General features: G+C 39.4%; 1 protein-coding gene across 1 annotated transcript in view; it reads left to right on the top strand.

Annotated features, from left to right (window-relative positions):
- LOC137274618 (protein inturned-like) overlaps positions 1 to 26,194 on the top strand; it is a 29,134-nt gene extending 2,940 nt beyond the window's left edge. Inside the window, exons 2-18 of the mRNA XM_067807915.1 lie at positions 8,802 to 9,376; positions 11,982 to 12,067; positions 17,059 to 17,253; positions 17,637 to 17,749; positions 18,140 to 18,229; positions 18,617 to 18,917; positions 19,105 to 19,158; positions 19,396 to 19,458; positions 20,219 to 20,443; positions 20,676 to 20,725; positions 20,944 to 21,045; positions 21,357 to 21,436; positions 21,861 to 21,997; positions 22,169 to 22,248; positions 23,230 to 23,410; positions 23,742 to 23,890; positions 24,348 to 26,194. Of these exons, the coding sequence (XP_067664016.1) occupies positions 8,802 to 9,376; positions 11,982 to 12,067; positions 17,059 to 17,253; positions 17,637 to 17,749; positions 18,140 to 18,229; positions 18,617 to 18,917; positions 19,105 to 19,158; positions 19,396 to 19,458; positions 20,219 to 20,443; positions 20,676 to 20,725; positions 20,944 to 21,045; positions 21,357 to 21,436; positions 21,861 to 21,997; positions 22,169 to 22,248; positions 23,230 to 23,410; positions 23,742 to 23,890; positions 24,348 to 24,465 (2,599 nt within the window). The 3' untranslated portion in view covers positions 24,466 to 26,194. The remainder of the gene's footprint in view (positions 1 to 8,801; positions 9,377 to 11,981; positions 12,068 to 17,058; positions 17,254 to 17,636; positions 17,750 to 18,139; positions 18,230 to 18,616; positions 18,918 to 19,104; positions 19,159 to 19,395; positions 19,459 to 20,218; positions 20,444 to 20,675; positions 20,726 to 20,943; positions 21,046 to 21,356; positions 21,437 to 21,860; positions 21,998 to 22,168; positions 22,249 to 23,229; positions 23,411 to 23,741; positions 23,891 to 24,347) is intronic.
- Positions 26,195 to 26,937: the final 743 nt, after the last annotated feature.

The raw sequence follows: 26,937 nt of genomic DNA, 5'->3' as shown, positions 1-26,937 counted from the left end.
ATTAAGACACCCCAACACCACATCATTGCCAGTTCTACGTTTTGTTCATTGTTTACCCATTTCATCAACCGCATTGGATATAAAACTACCATTTAGTACATGAATGATTCGAGGAACCATGTGACATTGACAAATGGTTGCTGTGACTATACATGAAGTCGTGCATGTTTCCAAGTTTCCTTGACTAGCCAAGGCATGTTTGCATATAACCGCATGCGTGACGTATCCCAATACGATGTTTACACGTTCTGAAAAATTTCGGAAACAAAATACAAGAAGTTGTCGTCTCCCCGGCTGATTTATTATGCAGGACAGACAGGCCATGTGTAATTGGTTTGAAATAGAACACTTACAGGTGCGATATATTTCACCCCGCGGTTACACATCACGTTATAAACAGCCAGGAAGAGTGGGTACATTTCACTCGGGGACACGGTAATAACATGCCTTGTGATCTAATTACTGCTATGACAAAGACGCTCTTCCCCAAACTGGCTGTAATAGATGTCTTGTAATGATGTATGTTGTCCACTCATTTAGACTGTACACGTGACATGTAAACTAAACCTGTAGGGAAATTAGAAACTATTTGTTAGACATCCGGTAATTAGAAAACATAAGTATGCAGGTGTTTGTAAATAAGTGCGAAAAGGCAGTCACTCATATTTGCTTTAAAGTCACTTTTCATTATATCGAACATTTTAGTTCTGACGTCATCTACGTCGCGCGTGTTCCCATGTACACCTGTTGTCCATCGTTCAAAGTCATCTTCGATTATCCGGGGTTATATATCCCCTTTTGTCCGGATACGAACCCTAAGCATGTTATTTTTATCACGCGTACAGCATGATAGTACTTCTCATGCAATGTTTTATAACGAACATAAACCGCCATGAAATGGTATTCATTTCGATGTAGCCTTAACTGAGGAAAGTTCACACCTTTTTGTCTAAAGGAATATTAACATTTCAGCCTGTTTCTACTTACAGTCCATGGGAAGGACAAATAAACCGCGCCATGGCAACGCGGAATTTTGAAATTGTTAATTGTTTGAGACATAATTCCGTTCTACAGATACTTTCTAGTTTTAGAACTGCTGAAAAGTACCCATTTTAATCATTACCAAGCAGGGATCCCGTCTGGAATGTGCCTTCGGTAACATGTATACCCATATCGTTAGAGGCGATTGAGGGGTTATGTGGTCAGTCTTGCTGACTATGCTGATGTACTTCTTTGATACACACGTCCGTAAACGATGCTCGTGATGTCAATCACCTGATTTTCGGTCCAAACTCAGCAGCCTTTCAACTGGGATACTGTTGTTTGTGGCGTAAAATAATCAATCATTTTAATGAGATCTCTCACAAAATGCCACCAATGTGCACAGGTACAAGCAACCTCATATATTTTGAGGGATAAAATTACCAATTGTCCCGGATCAACAACAGATTCTAATTCCACTAATTGCATCCTGCACGTTGTTTACCTGGCCACTGAGCCACAGTCGGGAAATCTGCGGCTTTCTCATCCCCCTCAAATTTTGAAGTTTTAACAAGGCTTAGGCAGACGTCCTGACACGTCTCTCGCCAGTAGGTAAACGTAAAGTCCCCAATGTCTCATTTTAACATGGCTGTTCCTCCTTTGCTTATGACATAATCCCTGTGGTCGTGCGAGCTTTGTAAACAGATAAATACGGAAGATATTTCACGGACATCTGTAATGTTATCTTCTGTCCTGTTATTTCATGTCAAAGTTGTTTTAATGTTGCAAGGGTATTGTTGTTCGGGTTGTTTTAACCGCCATGCATGTTGACAGGGGGGGTTTCGTGCAAATATTGCTTTCCTCAAAACTGCAATATACAGTCAAGCTTGGCAATGCGTTTCTCAAGTCAGCAACCGAGATATCTGTTGTTGACACAAATGTTCTTTAATATGCTTATGTTTATTTATACATTCTAAAGAATCATTTATATACAGAATCAATAAGATTGTTAGATTTTTTATATGCATGGTAACTTTCTTATCGTAAGATATAATAAATGTGTTATCGCTTACGGAAAATTTTAATATTAAAACATGAAAGTCCTTATTTATTTTTTAATAATGTTGTGTGATGTATGACATGAATATGTCCAGACATGTTTGATCTAGTTCATGACTCCGGGTATTACACGGGGAGATTATTACGTTTGTCCAGATCCGACTTAACAACACCCAAGGTTTCATTCAACCGAAGGTAACCGCAGTTTCACATTTGGCAGGTCGTGGTTACAGTTGGCACTGGCTGATCATACAGTTGCCATGACAACACTTTCATATAATTCCATTTGAATATTAATTAAATACCATCTCATCTAACAAAACAACAATCATATGTCCCATTAACGCCGTGACTACAGAGTGGAATTTAGTCGAATGTCCCCGGCATTCCTTAAGGCAAAACTGATGGGACTCAGATGACAACGTGCCCTTGTACTTCTTATAGCGTTGATCATACTATCAACCACTCGTCTGGCTGAGTATTTGGAACCGCCGTGGTATAAAACAACATTCACTTGAATATACAACTGTGGTCAGTAGCGTGTAGCAAACTGCATTCTACACAATAAATCTGCCAAATCCAAGAACAACCTCGTCCCCAGTTACATGGAACATTTACCAAACGTCAGCACTCTGACCACCCACATGACGTTAGGCCTAAATACTATCACCATACGTATGTATTTGATTACCACGTTCAGCTGTTATCAATGACTGACAAGCTATACAACCCGAAACACATGATTACAACCAAAGGTTTATCAGGTTGCATAAAATATATCTAAAATTTGTAATTATTTCACACAAAAACACAGCGTCAACGGTGTAAGCGTGGCCTTGCATTTGCATGCGTACAGAAATCCCACTCTGACGTATCGATTGCCCTAATTTCACGGGCTATATACCACTCTTACTTTGTTGTCGTATTACATTACTACCACTCCATAATTTGCGTCTTTCCTTTGGCGAATTTAACTCTTTCAAAGCATTATAACTCCATCATTCTGTTTTTGAGTTGGTGGGAGGCCAACAGTTTCAGGCTACCTTGCTTCCTAAGAAAAGAATTACTTCCGCAGTTCGATTCGTTTACACTTCTCCTTGCAGCGATGAAAGCGGTGGGCAACCATCTGTATTAATGGAAATTAGACATGCTCTAAACTCCTGATCACACTTCATTTGTAATGCGAATCCTCTCCGATTCTCATCCGATAATGGAAGCTTTGAATGTCGCCAAACTGTAGAACGCTGGACATACTTGTAGGTATTAGTCTTAATCAAGTTTTAGAATACTTTACCTAACGAGGTCCACTTCAAAGGGGGTTGCACGCTTCACCGGCGAAGAAAATTCGGAATTGTTTTCTGAAGAATTAAAGGTATTTCGTTTTAATTTGGTCACAATGTAGGTGCGCCATAATGTTTTCTTAGCACTTAGGGCGAATATCTTTACAGAATGTGGTAATTCTCATGTAAAGTATCCATGCCTCTTTGTTATCACTGGTCAACGTAGCATCAGATGACCCGCGTCTCCTGTCTTTAACAATATTATTTTTCACGCACGGGCGGCAGATAATGTTTAGTTGTAAGCTTTAAGAAAATGTTTGTGTACACCGATACTGTTTTTAATATGTCACCTGACAATGTCAGAATGTATGACCGATTTAATCTGAAAGACACGAGTGACCTTGCCCCGTCTGTCGCCTTTACAGACGCCAGAATACGTTTAACAATGTCACACACGCACAAACGTACGCGCACGCACTCACGCACACCCACACCTTGCATTGTCAACAGCAGAGAAAACCTGCGGCTGTTTGTTCAGTAGACATTTCAAACTCTGCCTGTATGAGAGTTCTGGCCAAATGACATACAAGAACGCAGTGGTATTGCTATCCCACGTAGATACTGTATGATCACAAAAATCGTTGTTTTATCTCATTTGATATGATTTATGCCGAGCGCCGGAAAATAAAACAAAATGTATCCTCAGTTAAATTGTTCTTTGCAAAGACGACCAAGGATAGAGTACGGCAGATATTCGTTTAGAGCCAACGTGGCGTGAAGATGCAAGTATATAAGTTGGCATACTTTTGTTCGAGAGGGCTCAGGTGGCTAGTCCATCGAAGTTCTGTCCATGCAACGGTAGGGCCAAAAACCATTGTCGTGGGTTCGAATCCTAGTTCTCCATTAATGTGACCGTTGGTTTGTCGGTATCTTACTAGTGCAGTGGGTGGCACATAAGAGGTAACCATATGAGACCTGTATCTCTAACGGATGCCCTAACTCATCAAGCTCACACCTCGTTATAAAACTGAATTTCCCAAGCACCATTAAAACAACTAAGTAACAGGCTTGCTAATAATCAGAATGGTCAGTGATAATGAAATGCCTTCAGCATCTAATTGCCGAGATTAAGATAGCTTTGAATTTGAGATGTCCTGTAAATAATCTAGTCGTGGTAACCAACTCGTAAACAGTATCAACAATCGACGTTGTCGAGGCACAACGACAACTCTTATACGCCTAAAGAAGCATACAACTCCATTCACCTAGTGCTCATTCTTACATGTTGACTGTGCGTCACGTACATCGGGGACCTGTATTTCCCAGGATATTTTTGGACGATAAAACTTGTGTATAATCAGATTTATACAACAGTCTTCACGATTACCATGCTACCCAAAGATAAAACGTCTTCACCGACATCTCCCGGCCCGCGTCACGGATCGACACTGTTTACGTACCTGAGATTTTAACAATAGTGTTTAACTTACGGGGCCGTCTGGCAACTTTGTGTGCCTGACGTAATGCATTGTGCCTACCATGTTGATTTCTCTTGCAATGCCTTAAAGCAATAAAAAATAAATAGGTTACGATACAATACACAATCTGTCACGTTAAGCCAAACGTTTCACTCCCTAGGCTTAACCGACATCGTACCGAGAAAAATAGAGACTGTTCGAAATGACTATAGGCAAGTACTTGGCAGTGTACCTTTACACAATGCCTACACTAGGTAGTGCTGTAATAAACATGTGTGGAATTGACACCTGTCAGTCACGTAAAGAAACACCTTTGTGAGCGTGAGATATGTACTGGAAAAGAAAATCATAAAACATATTATTTGGAAAATTTATGACGTAGCAATATCGTACCTAGGGCGCCAATAGAGAAATGAGTGTTCAAAAGTTGCGTTCTACATTTCATCGACATCACCCAAACACATACATAGAGGTGTTTATACGAATATGTTAACAGAAAATGAGTCACTGTCGCTTCATGCTTTGTTGTGGTTGTGGGACTGAAACTTAGCGGGCAGTTTTATCAGACCGTTATGACCGTAAAATGCCGTTTTATTACTGTATTATTCTATACATATCTATACAATATTTGTTTTTATTTCAGCATTTGTGTTTGGTCCCCTACGTGTAAACACCAACAAATACACCTGTATACAATGAAACACTGAACCTTTGCCACGGAACAGCTCATGTCATTGCAGGGGTGTTGGGGGGTGGTATTTCATGTATTGGATGTCCAGCAAATGTAATAGAGTTTACCCGTGTAAGATTCAGTGACTTTAGTGACGTGCAATACATTAAAATGTTCAGAGGAAAATTGTCGTAAACAGATAAATTCATGTCAAAATGACACGCAAGCTTGTGATATGGTACACAGTTTCTTTCACTCGGGGGCTGGTAGGGGAGCCTAATGGTTAAAGCATCTGTTGGTCACGCCGAAGACCCGGGTTCGATTCCCCACATGGGTACAATATATTAAACCCATTTCATGTGTCACCTGCCGCGATATTGTTGGAATGTTGCTTTAAAATGGGGTAAAACTAAACTCACTCACTCTTTCACTCCAAATGTTAAAGAATGAGTAACGTTTTAAGTTCATGTTCCCTAAACGTACAGTGACTTTTCAAAGTAGTCTAATGCTTTTGTATATACACATGAATGTGACTAGACCTTAGAAAGGTAAATTCTAATACTTCGGTAGTTCAATGTAATCCAGAACCGTTGAAACACGCTGTCATAATAACGATTCCTTCCAGCCAAATCACCAAAGATCGTAACAGACCGCTAGGGGCAAATATATATCCATTGACTATTACATGTCTTTTTCATGCTCATAAGTACATCACAAACTGACATTTTTACCACATAAACCTTTTTTGTACTGGTATCAACCATGCTAAGATTTGAAATCAAGAACTGTATTACAGATATCGGATTTCATGGCACATGTTTATGGCCAACTAATGTCGGTACTGTACACCATGTGGGTACGTTATTTGCTGAGGAAATGGTGATATTATCAGCTCTGTGTACTTGCGAGGGTGGACAGACATTGTATAGATACTTATCGCAGCCCGGTCAGTGGGAATGTGATAGGACAACTGATTGCTGTGGTAATTGAAATAAACATATCACTCTGGGCAATGCCAAAATCATCGACCAACATCACTATGGGCAATAACAGAATTATTGACCACTGCAGGCTTAATATCATGTTCTGTACACAGCGCATGCATTTGGGGGTGGGGGTGGGGTATGTTTGCCGCTGGGCTGGCCAGATGGACGTTTCTGATGGATTTAGGGTAGGCCCCAGTAACACCACACATATATTTATCGCAAGGCTTCAGTAAAAAAGGGATGGGTTCGACAAGGTCTATGTCGTCTTTCTGACGAGGTGGCTGGTTTACAATGCCGCCCAAAACACATTGGAATGGACAAACAATATTAGTAAGTATCAAAGAAACCGTCTATTTACACATGTATGTGATGGATCCACGTTCAACGGTTGACAGTGCGTTCTCTGTTTTATATAATATAATATAAATATTTTTTTCGGCATCAGCACTACACATAAATTTGAATACGTGTTTATTGCAGGTAATGTAAGCCCGAGGATAGTTTAGTCAGATGGAATATGTGCAGTCAGGTGGACCAGTGATAAAGGGGGCTGTATGTGCCTCGCTCGTGTAGCGTCACTTTCCCAAGGGTAATGCTCAATTAGATCGATAACAACTTTCTCATTTCACTTGTCCTCGATTTACCACCGAGCGTGCCCTGTAGGTAACTTCGACACAATGGTCTCTTTGTATGTTCTCGTCCTTAAACGCGTCCTCTGAGCAGACCTTTTGAAACATATAATGACAAGGAGAAGTGACAATTATTATGGTGATCTCTGTCAGTGCATGGTTTATATGGCTGACGGAACTGTGCCGTATAGTCAAATACGTCCATAATGGACAGAACAATCGCTATCCTTATTATTTGATGTGTGAATAAGATAGGGGTGTATTCCTACCCGTGTGACCCACATCATATGCGAGACAGTTTTCTCGATATATTAAACGATAACTGAACGTATTGTGTTGTAGGCGTTTAATATTAAAAAGAGCTATCAATATCTGGGTGGTCTTTTGTTAATCATTACACTATTATGCATCATTCCATGTAGTCATGTGACCATGAAGCAAATCATGTGATATAATTAAATATATTTACATATATATTAATTCTTGTTTTTGTTTGGTTGATTGGTTATTTGAGTTTTTTAAAAGACCATCATATATCACACTAAAGCTGTTAAGAACAGTGTCTCAGTTTCAAATCAAACGTCAGAACCTGTATTTCTGGCAGAAGGCATTTCCAACTGATCGTATCATGACATATGCATTGATTGAAGTCTAGTATCTGAATATGTATAATTATTATAGAAACAAATAATTCCATTTCAATTTTGAGGAGGCGTCGTTGATTCAGAACCCGAACCTGAGGAATTCTAGACTTTATGTAGGGCTACAACATTCAGAAAGGGCTAGACCGAAGGGGAAATAATATGAGACTGTGAGACTGCGAGACAGCGAGACAGAGTGGAGTCAAGAAATTTACCGTTTTCTGAGAGTTACGTCCCTTGTCAAGCGTTTTTGTACTGAAAAACACAAAAATGATCCATTTCCGGGATTGAAAAGTTGTGTAAACAAAACTTAGAATAAGTGTTGTGAAAGTCTTGAAATATTTTCCGGCAGATGTTACTGTGTATATGAGATGTGCAGTGTCATGTCTGTACTTTCGTCTCCCGCTACAGATATCAGGGTCTGTTTTCTTACGGGAAATGTCGACTGAAAGTTAGTTCAGGAAAGTTAGTCCAGCAGAAGTTAGTTCAGCAAAAGTTAAAAACCTTTCTTGAATTCACCGATCAGAGCCACATTCATTTCATTTGCATCTATATTTCGTCTTCATTGTGATTATAGTAGGACGCATTTTCCAAACAGACTCCAGAGTCCACTTTATGCATTTATTATATGCTTCTATGCACTCTTGGGCGTAGGAAAGATAATTACTGACAGTTTTGTTTTGACATCTAGTGTCACGTATTTGTTTGATGCTTCATTTATTCCAGCTATATGATGAGGGTCAATAAATCAGAGATCCTTTATTACAGTCAGGTACAATATGTCGGAACTCATAATGCTTCGTAGTAGCCTTCGTAATTTTCATAAGGAACCAACCTTAGGATTAGTCACAAAAATAAATGTGTGAGTGTGTGTTAGTCACAAAAATAAATGGATGGATGGATGGATGTAGGTGTGTACGTACCTACGTTCATATTTTTGAAGAAAAAGAGAGTGAAAATGGTTTTGTCAGGCCTATTAAGACAGCAACTGTTGAGGTGATTGGGAGGCAATCATGAAATTGACATATTAGGAGGAAATACTAATTCTAAATGTTCTAATTTTATACTTATTTTCAGCTCTTTTAAAGGCAAAGCTAAAGTTGCCTGGCAGACAGAAGTGAACTGTGATGGAGAGCTGTTCTATTTGGATACAGGCAAGGTTGAAGATGCTCTTCCATTGAGTGTCCCCACCCCCACAACTGTGCCACACCCATGCTGTGAGTCATCATTAGGGTGGTGCAGTACGAGAAACTGCAAATGCTCCAACAGTGAAGACACAGGCTATTCCACAGACAATGACCAGCCTTCACCCCAAAATGAAAAGGCCTCCAAAAAATCAAGTCGGTTTCCTTCATTTTTAAAAAAGAAAGACTCTAAGTCATCCAACGAGACAAAGGATGTGTGTAGTGAGGCAGAGTGTTACTATCCGTACATGGAATCCGTGAAGGAAGTGGTGTTACTAGTGGACCCAGGGTTACGGCCTGTGGGGAGACCCGGGGAGACGCTGTGTGAGCGACTACTGGGTATTATTCCTGGTATTATGGGAACTAACGGACATACTGTGAAGAGTACAGACTTTGACAGGGAGAAAATCATTGTGAAAGGGTTTGTCCCTGATGGACCTGCCGTCAAGTTTCGAGATATAAGAATAGGTAAGTTCACGATTATCTTTTTACACTAATTACTGAACAAAAGGGTTTTCTTAGGTATTTGCTGGGCTTTTAATACTTTTGTAAGTTCCAAGAACCTATGAAGTGCTTGATCCATCACAAGGTTTATAAATGAGCAGCATTATCTTTCATGTGTAACGTTTTCTGGTATAGACATGCAAGTATTCATTCACTAATCTCAGGTGCTGATCATGACTATGTTTTGGATACTGACTCATTCAGAACCATTGACTGTAAACAAAGACTGGCCTTGTGCTGTCACTGTCACCCATACACATAAGAACTGATAAACTCTTTAATGCAGGTGTTAATAGTGAAACTTGTACTCAGACACATTTAGCAGTTGTAGCTTATGTGGTTGCTCAGTCTCTAACAACTAATGTAATTCTCTGTGTATGTTGTTTGCTCACCCTGTTGTCAATTTTCTAATCTTATTACATTTACAGTGACAGTAATATACAAACATAAAGGGGCAGAATTTTCTGTAGCTATCTTATGGCTTGGCTTAATGTATTTTTAATTTACCCAGGAAATGTGTCACATATACACATTTTCCCAGCTGGATTCAGTAACAACAAATATGTTAAGGTCATTTTTGTTGGTGATTAATGCATCTGTTACAATGCATACTGATAACCTCATGTGATAATCTCTGATAATGATAACCTCTTGTGATAACCGCAGCTGGCGACCTATGTAACATGTTTCAAATATGCAAGCATTTCTCCTATCTTGGCAGACATACAATGAATATGATGTATCCTTCAGATAGACACATGATGGAGAGAAATTGTAATGTCATGGAAGTGGGTGCATCATATTTATTGATTAAAAGTCAAATTCTCTCTTAAACAGAGGAAAGTCACATTTTTTACCATATACATGTATCATTTCATATATCAGTGTGATGGTTTCCATGGTGATCATAGTTGAGTGAGATGCTGTCCAATTTGTATGATTTTTCCTGTATTTTCACTGGCAATTTATTGCTGCATGTGCTACCATTTTGTCTAAAGGATCCCTAGTTACTAATTTCAAGGGCCCTTCTAAAAATATGAAGCTCTTTGTAAATTAGTGAAAAGGTGTGAAGTACTATACTGGAAAATGTAATAATTGCTGGTTCATTTGCTGCAAGGACTTTATATTTCTCATCAGGAATTAGGTAGAGTGAATATTATTCCATGTGTTCAAGTGTACTGGATGACCACTTCTACAATGCCCAACACCCAGTGTAATGATTATAATATCCAATAGAGCTGTATACTTTGAGAGTAAAACATGGTACAATAGAAATATTGTAGTTAGTATGATTTGTATTACATAGTGACAAATCTGTCCAAGGGGTGGGCATGGTATATGAGCATACAGTCACAGTCCATGCACAGATACATCATTTAAAGCTGAGCTATACTTTATAGGAGAAATTTTATGGATAACAACCTCTATATTTCCTGAGTGAGACTTTCCGATACAAATCCTTGCACTGTTGTCAAGCAGGATGGTACAAGAATCTGTATCAAAATGTCACTCTCATGAAATAAGGAAGTTGTTTCCATAAAATTTGTTTTATTTTGCACATCTCAGCTTCTGAAATGGCACTCAAGCAAGTTGTTCTGCACTACTTTGATATAACACAAGACTGCTTAAAGTTGTATAAAATGCTTCAACTCTCACTCCAATAAATAATATATGGTGACAAATTGTGACACTTCCCCTGAGGACAGTAATGCTGGGTGTTTGTGGAGGGATGTGTGTGAGTATTTCTAATGGTGTGTGTGAGAGCGAGGGACGCTGTGTATCGTAGCACAGGGAAAGTGGTTGCTATTCTGTTGACCCCCGCATTGCCTACTTGGAATGCCCCAGTCTTGAAAGGATTACACTACAACTTCATCATGGACTTTGTTGAACTTGTAACCAGTGGTCGCCAGTTGCCTCATTGTTTAGTTTAGACGTTTTATTTCAAATGACAATCATTTTGGCAAATTCATGGTTTGGGCTTGTACCCAGGCCAGCAGTAGATTGTGGAGTGGATTAAGGTGCATTTGTCTCCGGCCCTGTGGGTTGGTTTGTTAAAAGCGATTGTGTGTGTCTCATCAATCTCAGACAGATAAGAATTACGTCTTGTATCAACCACTCGATGTCCTGTCCAAAACTGATAATCAGTTACAACACATTTGGCTTAAAACTGCCCTTGATTGTTCCAAACATGGATATCTGATGATGAATCATTTGAACACCTCAGTGATAATAATAATTCAATCCTATTCCCAGAGTGGTTCTCAACCCAGTCTCTCTATCTCATGTCATTATGTAAGAATAATATCAATAATGCATAAAAAGTGTTTGACGTCCAACTGTAGCTGCACGACATATCAGTTCAATGTTATCCTTGGTCAAAGGATTAGTGTGCTCATTGATTTTTACTTTTAGAATCCAGGGAAGTGTATAACACTAGTTGTCCTAACAGGTACCCATTTACTGCTGGGTGAACAGAGGATACTTTCAAACAGACAGACAGGATATTTCTTATCTTTCCTAAATTGCAATAGATATAGATTGTATATTTCTTATGTTTTTATTTGTTTAGGTGACTGGTTGAAGTGTATCAATGGCCGAGATGTTGGATGGTCAACAATTGATACCCGCCTCAAGTCTATCACCAATCCAAAGAAGGTAAGAGTTTTATACCTGCCTCAACACTCTCTCATTTGAAAAGTTGCCTTTCTCCAGTGTATAACCAACAAAAAGAATGTAAAATACTGATGCTTAACTCAAGTCGCTGAATTGCCAACATTCCATTTATTTAAATGGACCTCTACATTGACCTGTCCTCAACCACTTACAGTGTTTCCTAGCAACTGGAAGTTTATAAAAGTCTTCATTAATCTTGAATTGTCCAAGCCAACATCCGCTATCTCAGTGATATTGTCCTGCAGAGAAAGGGCGAGCTAGACTGATTATGTCACAGAATGTTTACTGGGTGACTGTAGAACACAGAGGTTTGCCCTTGCAGACTGTATGTATGAGGTCCTTTGTAGTTGGGCTGATTGACAGGTAGTGATAAATACGATGTCATTATCAGAGTCAAGTAGCAGGACAACTGTGGGAAGCAACATACCATTAGCTGGAGATTGTTTCGGACATTTTAGTCTCACGGACTACGTTTGGACAAACTGACCATTTGTCACTTATCATGCTTATTGTGCTATTTGTATGTGCCACATTCATGGTATTTCATGTGTGAAGGTATTGACAATGCAGGTATTCATCACTGGACACTGTGCATTGAACTACACAGGGTTATGCTTAAATTTTAACCCTTGCTTTGAATCCTAAGACATACAGTTTTTTAGTGATTTTACAGAATTTTCTTTTGACCTGAAAATTCTTCCAATGAAAAGGTACATTTTTCAAATGAACAACATCATTGTTAAAAAATACAATTTGGACAAAAATCTCAAATTAACTTTCAGAATTTCTTGAATTTGTGCCATTCACCAGCACCTATGCAATTTCCTGAATAATTACGTCCAGTTGTGCAACATTTTGTCGGAGAGAACTATGTGTTCTAACTCTTTTTCTTTTTTTTTTCCTAAAGTTTATTCCTGTAGACATATTACATGGTCAAGATTTATTTTTATTTACTACATGGTCTAACTGTTGACAACACTAATCTGCCTTTCAAGGTTTTCAAGGCAAGCCATTACATGCCATGTCACACTTGTCACCGTGTCACAGCCCTTCCTCCATGCAGGGAGTGTTGGATAGCCATGCTGTTGTATACGCCTGTCAATATTTCCCGAAACACTCGTTGCATTCGTGAACTATTACTCAGTAAATACTCAACGTTTTTCAACAGAGCCTTTGTAATTTTGTGCAAAACTTGACAAATACTCAGTCTGACAAATGCCCAAACAAAGAGATCTGTTTGATTTATCTCCAGCAAACATATGTTGGGTGGTGGCCTCAGTCACTCCATGGCGCAGTGGATATCATGTGTTGTGTAATGTAATAGGCTTGTCAAATATGTTGATATGTATTGCTAGGAATGGCGGTTATTGTATGCTAAGCTGGTGACTTTTATGAAGATTGTGAAAGTAGTTGTCTTATCTCATTTTTTTATGTTTTATGCAGAAGTAGTCTCACTGATAGTAGTAGACATGTCAATATAAAAAATGTTTAATTGAAAATGTATCACATGTACATTCATCTGAATGAATAAATGAATGAATGAATGAATGAATGCATGCATGAGTGAATGCATGAATGAATGCAACCAGTAATGCAAAGAGACAAAACTAATTGAAACAATGGGTTATTGATGATGACTTGGATCACAGTTAATTATTTGATAAAAGATCACCTTTTTACACAGTGTATTCATGGTTTTAGGCATGTTCTGTCATTTAGAGTTATGATATTTTGAGCTTGATAATGAAGTAGGAATATTTCAGCAATATCACAGTGGGGAACCTCAGAACTGGACCTCACACATTGTACACATGTAGAGAATCGAACCTGTCTCTGATGTGATGAGCGAACGCTTTAACCACTAGGCCCTAATCCCACTGCCCCTATTTTCGTTTGAAAATCTAGTTTCTGAAAAATGTATAAAAATTCAGATTAACGTTTACAGTTTTGTTTCATTTTAGCACTACAGATGTATATACATGATGATAGACATTATTAAATGATTTTCTATCATTGGTATGAAAATTTTCAGTTTCCAGATGTTTAAAACATATACATCATCAGTGTCTGCAAATAGAAAACAAAACAAATAGTGATTTGCTGCGCAGTCTAAACTATTTGTCAACTGGTATTTGTTTGTACAAACACAGAGATCCATAGAGCAAAGATATTGCATTACTTGCAGTTCATCCTGTCAATGTACTGTAAATCTTTCACTATCGGTTAAACTAAACTTTGTTGTTCTTTGAATTCTCTGTTATCTCCCCAGCTCTGTGCAAGGATATAGTTAAGAGGAAAATTCCAGTTAGAATCAACATTATCCCCAAATTACATCACCAATATCACAAGACCACAACAAGTCTTTTATGCAACAGCTTAAGTTCTCATCAGAATGTTTGAAATAGCTCACATTGTCCTGCAGAGAATTTGTGACCTCATTTTATCTAAAATATAAATAAAAAAGATCGCTAGTGGAGAGTGGATGTATATTTCCCTGTGTGCGTGAAAACAACACCGGTATGTTGAAATCAATCAATCAATCAAGGAGACGAGGGTGTCTTGTAAGTTTCACACTCCAAGCCCAGGAGGGATAATCTTAAATCTAAGTCTCCTACCAATGAAAGCGTAGGTTAATCCTTTAATCCTCATCTGTGGGGCCAAATAATCTGATAATCCGCTGCGGTAGGCTTCGCATGATAACATGGGATTTAGGACTGTACACAGTGTAATGGGTTTGTACACTGTTGACAGATGTATGTCAAAACTTGTTTTGAACTTGGAGCTGTCGATTACAATCATTTGTGAAGTCAACCTATGTATTGCCATGATTATCATGACATTTTTTGTAAAAATAAGGACACACTATGAAATGTCATTTGCTTCTTGAGTTGATGACATATTTTTTGCTGTTTGAGTGAGTGAGTTTGGTTTTTGCAATATTCCAGCAATATCACAGCGGTGAACACCAGAAACGGGCTTCACACACTGAACAAGTGTAGGGAATCGAACGGGTCTAACCACTAGGCTACCCCACCACTAGTTTAACAAATGTCTGAAACATTCTTTTTTGGACACCTGCTAAAATCAGTTGAAGAATAGTTTAAGTAAACATTTGGATCTCTGCATGAAATAATATGACTATCAGAGTATTGTCTTCTACAATAACCCTTAGCCCGTGTTTGTATGGACAATGACTCACCTTTTATTATTGTGTTTACACTTAGTTAAGCATTTGTATAACAGTTTCCATGGTGACTGAATGATGTCAGCAAGTATTTCCTCTTCACGCCTGAGGTACAATAGCACTAACAACACATGGCTGGACACACTGTGATGTTTGACCAGGTGCTTGTTGAAATGGACCTACATATTAGGAAGTTGTCACATCAGTTTCTCCATCACCTGTCAAGCATGGACAACATCGTCTTTTACTCCTTGACCAAAGTATTGAGGGCCAGTGTCAAAAGTTCACGTCATTAAATAGTAATTATGTTAATTAATTGAGTTATTGATGGGCATGAAGAAGTATTCAGACATTATGTTTAATTTTTGACACAGTCCCTTATGGCGTTGACATATGGCCATTGAGCTGTTTTGTTGTGTGGCACAGAGCTGTTGATTAGAGTTGACAGGAGCTTTGTGGGATATGATTTGTGATGGTTTAAGGATTACACGATAGGAAATGCATGTAGTCAGTTGAAGGAGGTTCGTAGGGGATCTGTTTGTCAAGACTGATCAGTGTTGATTGTGAAATGCAATATGTCAGATAGAATCCAATAGCATTGTGGAGTGTATTGATTAAAAGCTCAACAGCAAAATCATTCTGAAGACCCAGTAATACTTTGGTAAAATATGGTCTTGGTGTGATTCACTCACATATTCAGTGAATTGAACTTGACCCTTCTTGAATTCAGTTCGTTATTCTTGGTGACAAGAATTAAATGTTCACCAACATCTATTAAAGGAGTTATCAAGAACATTTCTGCTGTGATATTGCTCGAATATTGCTAAATGTGGCGTAAAATCCAACTCACACTTAAAAGAGGTTTTTTCTTGGAACATGTGTGTTATTTGTCATTGTATCCCTATTGCATGGATTGATCATACTTCATATAAATGAAATATTACCTAGTGTGGAAACAGATATCATGTTTCAACAAAGAAGCAGTTGTGTTTTAGCATGGTACATCAACAAAGAAGCAGTTGTGCTTTAGCATGGTACATCAACAAAGAAGCAGTTGTGTTTTAGCATGGTACATCAACAAAGAAGCATTTGTGTTTTAGCATGGTACATCAACAAAGAAGCAGTTGTGTTTTAGCATGGAGCATCAACAAAGAAGCAGTTGTGTTTTAGCATGGTACATCAACAAAGAAGCAGTTGAGACATTTGATGTTTTTTTTGGGGGGTTTAAAGTTCTTATTGTGTTCCTCCTGCTCAAATTTAAGTACATGTCTGAAGTACAAGATGTTGTAGTATGAAGAACTTTTTGAATATATTCTTGTTTTTCTCTTTTTCCTTTCTTGGTAATATCCTCCATGGCGGTTACTGCTCAGAATGGGTATCTAGTACCCTTGGCACATCATATGAAGCATTGGTGCGCACCTTGTCAATCAATTGTTTGCCTGGTGAAGATCAGTTTTTTACTGCTATAACTGAGCATTCCTAGGCAATCTCGCATGAGAACCTTTATAACAGCTGTAGTTTCTAATGAGGATGAGACAAGACTCAGTAGCTGCAAACAGCAGCCCACTTTCTTGCCCGTAACAGATAGTTGCTCTTACTATCAACCATTAGATGTGTGTGCAAATATTTGAGCCTACTGGCTTAGACACAGTCCCTAAACTAGTTTCCCTTCTCCTGTTTCTGTAATATTGTAACCTTGTATGAAGCAAGTCTAGATTTGCCAACTTCGATTATTGGCTTTTCAGCAAATCTGTTGAATGAACCCTGAATGGATTCCTTTATATTTCAGGTCAGGTTAAGGCTGGAGTCTCCACCGCCTGCTGCCCTGCCCGACTCCCCCTGCCCCCCATCCCCTGTAGACCACCAGTATGAGAGCCTGCTGGAGCTTGTGTCAGGGGACCAGCTGACCATGCAAGGTGGAGACCCCATGGGAGTGTTCTACATGTCCATGGAAGGAGTAACATCTGATGATGCCTTTGATCAGGTATGTCAGACTGATCTCAAGAATCATTGATCTTCATGCAAATTGAGCTATTATGCAATGTCTTCAAAATCTATCAAAACAATCCAAATAATTTTGTATCTTGATCTCATAAGTGCATGGTCATTTCTGGGCATATCATAAGGGTAAAACAGTTTCATCATTGTGTCCAAACCCTGACACCCTGGACACCTACCACAGAAAGCAAACCCCAAAGTATAAACACAACCTTTCCAACTTCTAGCAGGTACAAGCATTTTAAAGAAAAAAAATTCTTAACTACCCTTATTTAACTATTTCAAACTGTAACCACTTGGTTTTGATGTGGTGTAGTGACTCTGCCTCAGTTTGTCTATGACAACTCTTTCCCCTCTCTCTGACTCTAGGAGGATCTGGTATACAGCTACCCTCCTGGGAGCAGTGTGGTGACCGGCATCAGGGGTATGTTCTACACTCTCTCCCACCTTCTCAGGGACTTGGTCATCTCCAATGTCACAAAGTAAGTCTTTCTTCTGCTCACAGATTTACATCCTGAGCATATTTTCAGTGTTGAGAAGCCTGCTGTAGTAAGCAGATAGACTTCTTGGCTAGTCTGCAAAACAATGCATATATGCAAATCCTAACAAAATTACTTCATGGTCCATGTATTCGTGTGTTCACAGCACATAATGGGTATATTGCTGTGTAGTAATTCTCTTTTGACAAAACAAATTTCGTATAACTGATGATTCGTTATTGTTTACTCAGCTCAGTTCCATTTCTTGTCCTCAGCTGTACTTAGCTGATATCTTTGTTATCATGATTTGCTCATCTTGCCCACACAAAGACCAAGTACAGTTTAAATGTTTACAGTTAAGCTGCTGTGTTTGACCTGTGCCACAATGTTCAGTTCCAGCTTGATTGTAAATGGAGATCTGGTCCATACCGTCTACCACATGGAAGGCAGGGACCTCCTCCTGCTTGCTGTCCCCCACAAATGGTGGGTACCCGGTAGTTTCTCTTTCTTCTGTTTGATGTCAGTACTTGTACCCTGTTAGCATGATTGAGATGATTGTTAGAAAGTGTGCAATTCTGTGTATGATGTCAAGTTATTTGAGAGCATCATAAAGCACTACTGTCATTTAGTATATAGTCAACAAGGAGGCCAAGGGGTGGTGGTTTCATTCCTGATCACTTCAATCAAAAAGATGTTAACATATTGTTCTTGTTGGTAGCCAGCCCACCTACCCATTGTGATTTAAGTGTTGTAATGTGACCTGTTTGCCAGATTTGATTTCACTTGTGGTCAACCTCTCCAAATTAATATCACCCTTTGAAAATGTTATAAGCTGTTTGTAATTAGTTGAATATGGTCTCTACTTTGTAGGTGCTCTATCCCAGTGCTGAAGCTCATCCTAGCTGACATTGTTCGACTGCTACGCTTCCTAGTCGGATCAGTGGAAGATGCCCTCCGATGGACCAAACATCGGCGTTTGGTGGATGAGATCTTCTCACTCCTGTTCAAGTCATTATCAGGGGAGACAAGAAGTGGCCCAGTCAATCAAATCCATAATCATCCCTCATTGGTCAAAGCAGCTGTCAGTCAGAATCTAAGTCTTCCCCCATTGGTTGGAACATTCGCTCATTCCGGTCATGTGCAATATCTACCTCTGTCTGACGAGATAATGGTGAGTGGATTAGTGAAAATGTTTTCTTTTGTGATCCTGGAACAAACAAACCAGTGGTTGATACTGTGAGTATCAGTCCACAAATAGCTTTGGACACTTTTTGTTCAGCACAATACATGTCAACAGCTTTTCAGATAATTCCTAGCAAATTCACCTACATTCATGCCCGTCAATATATTGTTTACAGGAACACATCAGTGGAGTAATGACTGATTTTGAAGCTTCTGATTTTGTTGATATGGTGAGTACTGTGTTGTAGTAGTGTTGATGTTGGCAGTTGGGCATTGTTTGACACATTTGCCGAGAGATCATCATTTTTGCATCATTTTCTCTACAAGTGTCTTAAATATGTACAGTAAACATTCAAGTGAAAATGCAATTCATATGAATACAGAAAAAGGTTAGAATCTCCATATGAAATCTCAAAAAGAATGGATAGTGTTGATAGTTTGTGACACACAACTATCTCTTGTTTCAGTCAGACAACTTCTACGGGTGCAGGAGGTCTTATACTGTGCTTGGATCTGGCATGTTCTACAAGGTAAAGTGTCACCACTAGACATCTGTTTATATCTGTACAATCTTTTATCTATGTATCATTTCTGTATCAGTGATTTGATTGGCTAACCTAAACTCCACAGAGGGGCAGACGGCTGTTTGCTTGTTGTGTGATCATAGAGTGAACAGATCTTGTGTTGAATTATTCCGCAGAATTAGGTGACTTATTTAATATTGTCTGCAGGATTGTGTATTTCATGAATAAATAAGTAATATGTGAAGATGGATTAGCTTGGTTACACAGTTTGTCAGTCAGTTTTTAATATTTACATCCCATTAATACAAGAAACTTATAATGCATCAGGTGTTAAATAATGTGTCTGCCGGCAGAAATAACACCATCACTAGACAGCATCATGCTTGAATTCTGAAAACTGAATATTTCAAAATTACTTACAGGTTATTTGTATCCTTACATCTTCAAGCATCGATTAATTTTTTAGTTACTGTAGAAAAACTGAATATATGGTTCACACATGACAATGAAAGAGTAAACAATAAACAAACATTTATAATTTTTTTGTACTTGTATTTATTCAACTTCACAAAATGAATAGCTGGCTTGTGCAAAACAAGCCGGAAATGTCTGTCATCATGCCCATGGGCCCTAATTAGTCAATGTAGAGTAGTTTGCAGATTCTAATCTTGCTTTAATTCATCCTTTGAATCATTAAATCCCATATGTGTAACTAAAACATTCTTCCAGGCTAAACGTCCTGAAACTCCATGTATGTTTATTCCAGGGCCACATGTTGTGTAGCCACCTGTCTCGGGACGACCTGGTTGACATCCACCTTTACCTGTCACATCACATGCTGCTCACTCTCACAGCTAATCAGAAAGTCAGCCAGCTGGTCATCTGGCGAGAGATCTTCCCGACTCGCTTCTGTTATGATGTCAGTGAGATCAACAACACCTTCGGTTACTCAGAGCCTCATGCGAGATGGTTCCTGATGGTCGTGGGTTTGGTGAGTTCATTAAACTGTACTATTCAGTTTCTTGCTCTCTGAAATTTGCTTCTGTGAAATTAATAATACAAAATGTAGCCTATGAAGTATATATTTGTTTTTCATTTGAATACTGTCATCAGTCCTGAGGGAGCACTGGGGTCAATGTGTGAGGCCCCATTTGTTTTACCCCCACTACATATACACCAATATCAGCAACAAATACAGTAACTTGATCTTTGTTGTTCCACAGAAACATGGACTTCTAGTGGTTCTGCTGGAGGCTGGTGGCTGTGCAACTCAGTAAGTTCTCAATAGTATCAATACCATAATTTGTTTGCAAAGTATTCAGTCTACCTTCTCAATAGTGATCAACTGAACTTGCAACTTGGCAGAAGCTAGTACACATTTTTTCAGGACTAAATTGCAAATACTCTGCCAAGAGGAGGGGGCTTGGTTGGGTATTTTAGGGGTGCTTCTGTCAGTTCCTCTTCTCAGATAACACTTTGTGTACTCAACAGACAACGAGGTAGGCCCAGTCCAGAACCATTCTACATCAACCAGGCACGCTGTACATTAATGCAGATTCAGACACCAGAACTGATTGGTCACTGTGAGGCCAGGTAAGTCACATGACCAAAACATATGAAATACTTAATGATAATCTTTTCTGATCGTCAATATTACACCTGTGTTAGAATTTATTTCAACTATAGTCACTTCATGCACAATGCATCTGTCACAAAATAAGTTCAGGCAAATTTGTCCAGCCCAAACTTTCCAGAAATACAGTTCCTCATAATATGTGTAATGTTTAGACAGGACTAGCTGCGCACTGATGAATAGTGAATAAGGTGCCCACCAGTTTCTTCTTCTTTTTTTTAAAAAAAAATGAATTTCTGACAGCTATTTAAGGTATTAGATTTGTTGACAGATTATCCGGCAGTGGCCTGCCTCCTACTGTCACTATGGAATCCTTCCTGTCTAGTACTCCTGCTGATCTCATGGCCACAGGTTGGTACTGCAAACATTTACACACTGTGATGCATATTACATTAACAAAGTTGGTGATCTTTCAACATGATATTCACAAGTGATGATCAGCAATTGCAGGTTGCATCTTGTATAATACCCATAGTCTTTTGTGTAAGAAAATGAGAAAGAAATGTAATGCATGAAGAACGCACAAAGAAAATAATGCCTGTGAATGTTGGTATTCCTTTACATTTTGTCTTCTCTGAATTGTGGCAAAAAGAATTAACATAGTAGTGCTCACTGCAGATAGGCATTGGTTGGTCCATACAATCAAAACCATGGATCAGGAGAGACGCATTATCATTTCTCGGCTGCCTGAACATATGGTAGTACTAATGTAATACAAGTATTAGTATTGTAGTGTGGTTGGAGAACGTGCTAACCATGACACTTTGTTTCTCAGGCTATATCCAGGATGACTTCAGCCCACGAGGTCAAGGACAATCTGTGTCCAGCCGATACTTCAACCACAGACAGAGGAAGTCGTCAATAGAGTCTGATGGTTCTGGTGGCAGTGGCAGCAGCGATGGCATATTCCGAGTACGTACCTCATGAGACTGAATTATACTTTCCCAGAGTACACTTGACAAAAATGATAATGAGAAATATGTTCAGGCAAGAGGTGCTCTTCTAGGCTGTTATACAAAAGCTGTGACTAGGACAACTTTAACTATTCTACAACTGATCTTATAACAAATATCAATTTTTCAGAGTCAGAGACATCAGCGGATGTTCCCTTTGGCAGTGGAGACAACTCAGCCCAGCAACATAACTGACGGGTTGAGTCCAAAGTAAGTTCAGTTACTATGTGTTTGCCCCATGGGTGTTTTTGTGCTTTGTGAATATTGATCATCATTGCCTTTTAGATAGTGTTAATGTCACATATATGTTATATGACTGTGATTACACTTTCTCAGTATGTATCGTAGTTCTGTATATCGAGTGAGTGCCATCCAAGATTCAAACCCACACTTTCGGACTGAGACACCTAATCTCCAGCTCTGTCAGTAATTTAACCAGTCTAAGAAAACTTATCCTCAGTACTTTTCGTTACACTCCACTACTGAGTCTAACAAAACCTTATGGGAGGTCACATCAGGTAACCTTTGAGATTGACCAATCAGAACACAGCTTACCAAATCACGAAAGTGCACATTCACACATGCCTTTTGAAATTTTTATCTGGAAAAGGCCCAAACAATCCCGAATGCTATTTAGCGTACGCTCGCTTCCGGATGATGCACACGGCGTACTTACAACCATGACAACCGTGAGTAAACAGTCACTGAAAATAGTGTTTTGGGCAATATTCAAGGATGTTATCTTGAGGAAATATTAGCTAATGGTAACCGTGTCAACAGAAACCCCAAGAGCGTATATACTGCAGGTCAAATAGCTGTCTTATATGCAGATTTTTGTTTATGGAGAGATCAGTGACCTGAATATTTTGAAAGTCCCTCCGATCCCTAAATAGTAGCCATTGTTTGATTGGTTAAATCTATTTAACCGTCTTACCTTTGACTGGACGATCATTGGTTGCTCAAAGGTTACCTGACACAATATTCTACTAGGTTTTGTTAGACTCAGTGGTGGAATGTAACGAAATACACTGAGACTAAGTTTACTTAGACTGTAATTTAACCACCTCAGTATTAACCACAGTGTCTAGATACGTTTTGAAATTGACTGTTCATCATTCACACAGAAAAAGACCTTTCTCTATACGTAATATTTTACTGGAAATGAATTCTAAGATTGTCTTCTCCTTATAGAGTGACAGATGGGGTGGAGAACTGTCTGTTTCACTACTGCAGTATGGATACCCTGGAGGGACTGTACATCACGTCCCCATTCCATGACATGGCCGCACCACTCCACACTCAGCTCATTCAGAACTTCTACCGCTGTTGTTCACAGATACAGACCATGTTCCGCAGTGCCGTCACATACAGGGTAAGACAGGGCATCACCATCACTATGGTCGTTGTCATCATCATCATCATCATCATCATCATCATCATCACCTGATCATTACCATAATAACACTACCATCAATATGTTTGTTGGCATGAGGCACCATCATCATCATCATTATCATCATTGTCAACATATCATAAGTTTTTGCAGTGTTATGTCTGCAGTAGTCTGCTGTAGTTAGTCATATGTCTGCAGTAGTCTGCTGTAGTTAGTCATATGTCTGCAGTAGTCCGCTGTATTTAGTCTTATGTCTGCAGTAGTCCGCTGTAGTTAGCTTGAATCCCAACTGACTGAATCCATATTTCAGGCCCTTGTGAACCAGGAGGAGGAGCCTGTGCTGTACCCAGATCGAAACCTAGTCAGCATCCGTGAGCAGGGAGTGCTCTTCCACTGTCCCACCCAGCCAGGGTCAGACTCTCGCCGATCTAAACATTCCCTTGCATATTGGGTCGTTGGGTAAGTTTATCATAAGATACATGTGACGTGTTCTTCTATCTTGGACTACCATTGATTACCATTTCAAGATCAGTCTTTTATGACCACATTATGCTTATCCTCTCAACCACTGGTTCACCTAATTCAGATTTCATTGATTACAAGCAGTTATGAAGTTCAAGTACTCTGGATGTGTCAACATTCTCTCTCTTGCTGATATCTGATGTGGACCAGTAAACACCCTCTGATGATTTCTGGTCATTTCAGCAACATATGCTGCCATTTAATAGGTCAAGCGGTCAGGCATGTTGATAACATGTCTCCAAACCACAACAACAGTGATTGTCTAATGCAGACTCTGTTATTTACGCAACATACAGTTGGAATACTGCAAAGTACAGCTTTGTCTAACACTGATATATCAACAAGAAATTGTCCTCTTCGCACAGTTCCTATTTGACTTGTTCGTGTTTTGCAGACGCAAGTACAGCCGCCCTATTAAACAGGAAGTGTACGTATGCTTCCATGAGTCGACGCAACAGAACGTTGTGGAGATGGCCTTCAGGTTAAGTTTCGGGCTTCTGTCTCCTGGGTGATGGCAGAGGCGATATACTTCACTCCTTCATCTCCTGCCCAGGATGCCAAGGTGACGTCTGCCCTTAGATTCACCTCATCCAGTCTTTGGGAGCCCAGTCAGCTGGCACCATTTACTGAAGATCATGATGTCTCAATGAAGATCAAAATAATCAGAAGGCCATGTGATACTGAAGATAAAGATCAGCTGAACATCAGGATGCATTCATGATCAAAAAGTACAGATGATCATGACATATCAAATAGACAAAGACATCATAAGATCATAAGGGATGAAAGATTGTTATAAACCTCTGACCACAGTTCACATAATGAAGATCTCAGTGGAGTAAAGATCACATTCAGCAGATGGTCAAGACATATTGAAGATCAGTATGTCAAGAGATAACAACTGAAAATTCAAAGCATCATGAATGGGACTGTGGAAGATCTGTGTAGTTCACTGGTCAGATCAAGTGCATGGCAGCAGATCTGAAGTTGATATGGTGCATCAGGTCAGAGTTTACATGGTTCTGTGCCTCTGATACTCTCCATGTCCAGGAGTGTAACCTTGATGCAAGGGTTTCACCATCATGTTAATGATTCTCTGAAAAGCATCTCTTAAGAATCCAAGATGGAAGAGTCAGTACCTACAGGTACCTCTACTACTGTGTGTCCATGAATTCAACGCCATTCTTGTGCTTTGTCATGTGATTGTTACAGTGATTGTTCCTGATAGAACAAGTCTGTACAGTGTTGACGACTCCAGCAGGTGCCCCTAGGGCAATTGTGCATCAGCTGTGTGCATCCCTTTGTGTGTGAGGTCAGACAATGAACACTGAACCACAATGAACCATGGACTGAGATGTCCACATCAGTAAAGACAAGGTTGCTATGGTAATCAATGACTATTTCCCATTCTGAAAGAATAAAGTTGAAGCATACAGTGAGCCTGGATGCTGTCTCGCCGTCCATGTGTCTGCAGAGAACTAGAACAGTTCACATAAATGTCCTTGCGATCTTGACACAGTTTTACCAAGGTCATCACCTTCATCTCTTCATCAGCCAATAAAAGACCATCCAACCAGGCTACAGGGACTGTTGTTCACCTTTCATCCAAACTGCATTGCCTATGGACAAGTTCCTGAAGTCCCGAGTATTGTACATACTGTATGGTTGTGGTATCGTAAAGAGAAGTTCTGAAGCTGAATAAAGAAGCCTTGTCCTTTTATACCTCAGTGACTACAAAGAATATGATATTTATATGTTACCTGGTCACAAACCTGCCAGAACAGTTACCTCAAGTGTCTTTTAAACATCAGTCTGTGATAACAGAAATATTATTTTATTTATGAAGTGAAGAGAGTAACAAAATATTCCAAATGGAGGAAATTCAGCGCTCCAAACATAGTCAAGATAAGCCAGGAAACCACCTAATTTGCCTTATAGTTTACACATGGAACATAGCGTTTCCATATAAGCACTAGTGCTAGTTTCCAGGTCACTGTTCCATGTTTTTATCAACATGACTGAAGGTCTGTTGACAAGACTGAGGAAAATGAATTTCAAACAGTCTTGCTTTATTATATAAAATACCTCATTTCACACCTGGTCAAAGCCATGATATTATAATTACATGAAGCAAGAAAGGATGCAGTTAGTTTATATATTTTAGTCAGTATTGTTAATTTTATGTTATCCTGTTCATAATAGATTTATACATTATTGACAAAAAAAACAATGCCAAACATTGAGTTCTTATCCTTGTTTATCTTTACTGCCTGAAGTCACTGTGTTAGATTTAACAGTAGTATAGGGAATGATAGTCCGAAAACACTTTTCAAAAACCCCCTCTAAAAAGCCTCATTTACTAAATGAGGCTTTGGTGGGACCCTTAGCTCTTGCTATTATTGCCCCTACTACAAAGCCACGCCATCACGTTTACCGTGACTTGGCAGGCGGTAACACTGTGCCGTACGGTACGATCAATAATTCTTCTCTTACAAACCCCCTACCCGGCCCACCCCTCAAGTAGTACAAGTTAGGTTCGTCGGCTTTCATATCCACTTTATCTATGTTGTAAGTTTTGACTGACCATATAGGATCGGTGGCTCGCTTACGGTTATCACCCTCGTGTTCCCCAGGCTGGTACAGATACCTCACTAGGGCCCTATCCGGTATCTGTTTCTCCTTCCCACGCAATGGAGCGGCCGACTCTGCAACTATTGATTTTAGTTTGATAGCGTCTGCCGGTTTCTTACCGGTGAGACGGGTGACTTCATGGTTGATTGCCGACACCACCTCGGGTAACCTCGCTACCCATTCGGTCGATCGTTTTCCAATGGTTGTCATTTCCCTAGCATATTGATGACCGAACAAGCGCTCAGCCAAAGTCCTATTAAATCTCTCAACTATAGCTTGGCTGCGATGGGCTCCGGCCGTGCCACGTCTGACCTTTGTATCGTGTTTGGCTAGCAGTTGTGAAACGGCACCCA

Source organism: Haliotis asinina, chromosome 2 (genome assembly GCF_037392515.1).
Source record: "Haliotis asinina isolate JCU_RB_2024 chromosome 2, JCU_Hal_asi_v2, whole genome shotgun sequence".
Classification (NCBI taxonomy): domain Eukaryota; kingdom Metazoa; phylum Mollusca; class Gastropoda; order Lepetellida; family Haliotidae; genus Haliotis; species Haliotis asinina.
This window is presented reverse-complemented; position numbering and strand designations above follow the sequence as displayed.